The sequence below is a fragment of the Monomorium pharaonis genome, chromosome 2, assembly GCF_013373865.1.
Source record: "Monomorium pharaonis isolate MP-MQ-018 chromosome 2, ASM1337386v2, whole genome shotgun sequence".
In the NCBI taxonomy this organism is placed as follows: Eukaryota; Metazoa; Arthropoda; class Insecta; order Hymenoptera; family Formicidae; genus Monomorium; species Monomorium pharaonis.
In genome coordinates this window covers 9,854,391-9,858,388 of record NC_050468.1, presented here as the reverse complement: position 1 = coordinate 9,858,388, position 3,998 = coordinate 9,854,391, and the positions used below count along the sequence as shown (strand labels likewise).

The 3,998-nt window shown below is 25.1% G+C and overlaps 1 protein-coding gene across 1 annotated transcript; it reads left to right on the top strand.

The window, feature by feature from the left end:
- Positions 1-785: 785 nt before the first annotated feature.
- Positions 786-3,774, top strand: LOC105835680 (ejaculatory bulb-specific protein 3). The gene is made up of 2 exons (XM_012679167.3): positions 786-1,038; positions 3,412-3,774. The coding sequence occupies exons 1-2, from the start codon at positions 843-845 to the stop codon at positions 3,573-3,575; spliced, it is 360 nt and encodes a 119-aa protein (XP_012534621.1). The 5' UTR covers positions 786-842; the 3' UTR covers positions 3,576-3,774.
- Positions 3,775-3,998: the final 224 nt, after the last annotated feature.

Below are 3,998 nucleotides of genomic sequence, written 5' to 3'. Positions count from 1 at the left end.
TATTAAATAAACCATTTATTAGAAAAAAAAACTTAAATTTTTTTATGGGAAATAATGTATATTTTAGATTAAAAAATTTATTCCTAAAAAATAAACAAATTAATAAGAAAAATGTAGTCATATTTCATAGAAATGTATATTTCATTATAGATAAATTATTTTATAACAAATAAATATCGAAGAATACGTTATAAGAAATATTTGGTTGTCACTACCTATTTTAACTCTTTCTCTCAGTGAATAATTACAAATTGCAATTTCCAGAAAAATTTCCAGACAATAATTCTCGCAAATGTAATATAATATTTTTCAATAACAATTTTAAACACTCCAAAAAAAAAAGATTCAAACCAGTTACTACAATTTCAAGAAAGTTAGTCTTAAACAGATCCGAAAAATTGAAAATTTAAACAGGAATTGTCCTATCGCTTAAAAATTTTGTCTTTCACTTCGTTATAAATAAAAAACATCGTAGCATGTCTTTTTTATATTAAATTACTTTATAAGTGCGAAGTTGCCGCCAGAAAATATTATATTTATGAAAATTATTAATGCCTGGAAATTTTGCTGGAAATCGCATTTTAATTGTATGTTTTCATAACACGTTTTCATAACATTTTGTTATATAATGGATCGTTAATTAGACGTTTATTCATACAAATTTATATCTTGCTCTGGAATAATTTTTTAATGTCTGATTGATCAAAGATATGCAAAAGTTATGTTAATAAAGTTATTCTCATCTTAAACGGCCGTTTTGTATCTCGTGGTAAATATAAAAGCAGCGCATATTTGGTTTTATTCAGTATTTCATAAAGAGGTATCAAAATAAAAGAAACAAAATGACTCGGTTAAGCTATATCGTGACGATCATCAGTATTGCAATAATGTGTGTCGTCGCGAAAGAACTATACTCTGATAAATATGACAACACTGACGTCGCAAGTATCCTTCAAAACGATAAACTACGTAATCAATACTATAATTGTGTTATAGAAAAGTCGCCATGTATAACAGCAGATGCAAAGTTCTTAAAAGGTATAACTATATGCACAGAGTATTACAATAAATAAAATTTTACAAAAGATTCTTTAATTTATTAAAAATCAAGTATTCCTCAATGTATTATATATCAAATTATTATTAACTATATATCAGTAGTTTTGCAATAATTAATCAATTGCTCTCTAAATTATGATCAGTAAAAAATTACTAAAATCAATGAAAATACACTGATATTAATAGTATACTTATAACTTACCAATTAGTGAAATAAATACACTGATCTTTCAGTGATTATATACTAATTTTGAAGTAAAAATCACTAAGTCTAGATACACACTAATTATCATAATTTTAGCGTATTTTTATTTATTATTATATTATTGTTATTTTCGGTTTTTATAACTCTCGTTCCCAACGTTTGACAGACAACACCCTGTTGCTAATTATTAATTTTATTGTACGCGATTGAAGATGACTGAGTAGGGTCAAAACGTTTCGCAATCCTTCTCTTTATATATATTTGGATTTTTATATTTTTATTATTCTCCTTCTGCACGTGCGTATTGATAAAGATTAATTACATATAACACCTACATTAACTCGTTCATTGACCTTGTATTCTAATGTTATTGCTTAGCACAAACGAGCGGTGTCACATTTAATTTTCTTAAAAGGTATATCTATACACAGAATGTGTATACAATAAATAAAACTTTATAACAGATTCTTTAATTAATTTTCAATCGAATATTCATGTGTGAAGTAGGCAACTCAATGTTCAGCATCTTATAAAAATACTCTACAAATTACTTGCATCCAGGATAGTTCCTGATGGGTTTTCGAAAATAGTTCCTTTAAATTAACTATGTTAATTAAATTTTTATAAATGTGATGCTAACTTCCAGAATCATATGATAGCATCTCATCGTATTTTTAATTTATGATCACAGAGAAGAAAAAATCCGTAGAAGTTCTGTCGTTTCGAGATGTCAATAATTCTGAAGATTAAACTATGTAAAAAAAATTATGTTACAAAACGTGCGTGTATATACCTCTGCGAATGTGTGTTTGTGTGTAGTTGGCATCTTAGGTAAACAAAATTAATTAATTAAAAACAATGAAAAAATATTTTAACAACTATATTGCTGGCAAACTTGTATTTATGGATCTAGACGTGAGATGCCGATCGTATTTCGACAGTTCTGTTAATTTTAAAAGAATTTTCGTACAGTTTTGAACGCATACATTGTTTTTCTAAAGAGTTCCGATGATAGGAATAAAAAAATTTTTTTTAACACTTATACCGCCCAAAAAATTTGTATTTTTATGCCTAGACGTGAAATGCTGGTCGTATTTTGACAGTCTTGTTAATTTTAAATAAAAGAATTCTCGTGCAGTTTTTAATGCGTATACTGTTTTTCTAAAGAGTTCCAGTGATAAAAATAATTAGAAAATTTGTTAAACAATTATTTTGTCCAAAAACTTGTATCTTTATACCTAGACGTGAGATGCTAGTCGAATTTAAAATATTTTTAATAAGTATTATTTATTTATTTATTTATAAAATAAAATAAACAATTCTAATTCTGATACAATTTTAGCCGCAAAAGATTAAAGTGGTATTATTGAGTTTTTCACTTCAATCACTGAAAGATCTAAAATCATGGTCTCAGTAATTCACGCAGAGATCTAATGGATTTACTGTTAATAAATTATTATTTATACTTTTATATTTAAAAAATAAATCTGTAAACAATAATAAATAAAAAAACAAAATTATTTTTCAAAAATATTTACGCAATCTCCTAAAAATTTTCTCAAAATCTTTCTAGAACATCAAGACAATAAAATAGAAAACCTCACTTTAACTTACTCAGAAAAATATACCTATAATTTATAAAATTGAAATGTTGAAAAAATGCAATAATAATATTTAAAATCTTTTTGCAAAGAAAAACGGACACTAAAACTTTATTAAAAGATAATGTCAAATGTAACATAGTAAAATAGGTAATAAATACATAAAAAATGTGTATTATTTAGGACAATTAGAAAGTTTTGTATTGGTGACTTGTGAATATATTTTTTAATTTCTTAAAAATATTTTTAAAAAGGCTTTTTATATTATTTTTTTGTAAAAGCTGTCTAGATATCATAGTTAGTTAAACATTTGCTTCAAACTTAATTTTTAAATATTTTATATGTATATACTCATTAATTATATAAATGCCAGATAGATAGATAGATAGATAGATAAATAGATAGATAGATAGATAGATAGAGATAGATAGATAGATAGATAGATAGATAGATAGAGAAACAGAGAGAGAGAGAGAGAAAAGGGAGAGAAAAATTTTATGCTTTTAATTAATTCGCATATTTCAAATTATCTTATTTTTATTTCAGAAGTTATATTTGAAGCTCTCTATACCAATTGTGAGAGATGTACTGATAAACAAAAGGAAGAATTCAAGGTAATAATGGAATGGTACACAAAAAATAAACCTGAAGAGTGGAAAATTCTTCTCGACAAATCTAAGGAGATTCAAAAGAAGAACACTGGCCAATGATCCTATAATATATTCATATTAAAACAATGGACGAGAAAGGCATGAAAAAAAAACAGAAAATGTTAATCATCTATGAAATTAATTAATTGTTTGTATTGAAAAATATTTCGGGAAAGGGAGAAATATCAAGATACTATAATTATTAATATAATCAGTGCTTGTATTATGCTACTGAAATACACTATGCTACTGAAAAGCACAACAGAATTTTATTTCATAAAAATTATAACCATTAATTTTTCAAAAATCCAAATTATGTTACTTATTTGCAATATTTGATAAGTAATTTAATGTGATGCTAAAGCTGTCCTGTTTTATTAATTATTTTGCTTATTTTTAATTCACTAATCTTTTAATTGTATTTACAGAATTAAAAATCCTTTTCCACAATTAAAGTACAGACGGCAACATAATGCGCACGTA

What these genes read in the sequence shown, in the direction of transcription:
- LOC105835680 (XM_012679167.3), top strand. Translation starts at nt 843, where the DNA reads ATGACTCGGTTAAGCTATATCGTGACGATCATCAGTATTGCAATAATG. An exon ending in AGATGCAAAGTTCTTAAAAG is followed by an intron (nt 1,039 to 3,411) that starts GTATAACTATAT and finishes TTTTTATTTCAG; the next exon opens with AAGTTATATTTGAAGCTCTC.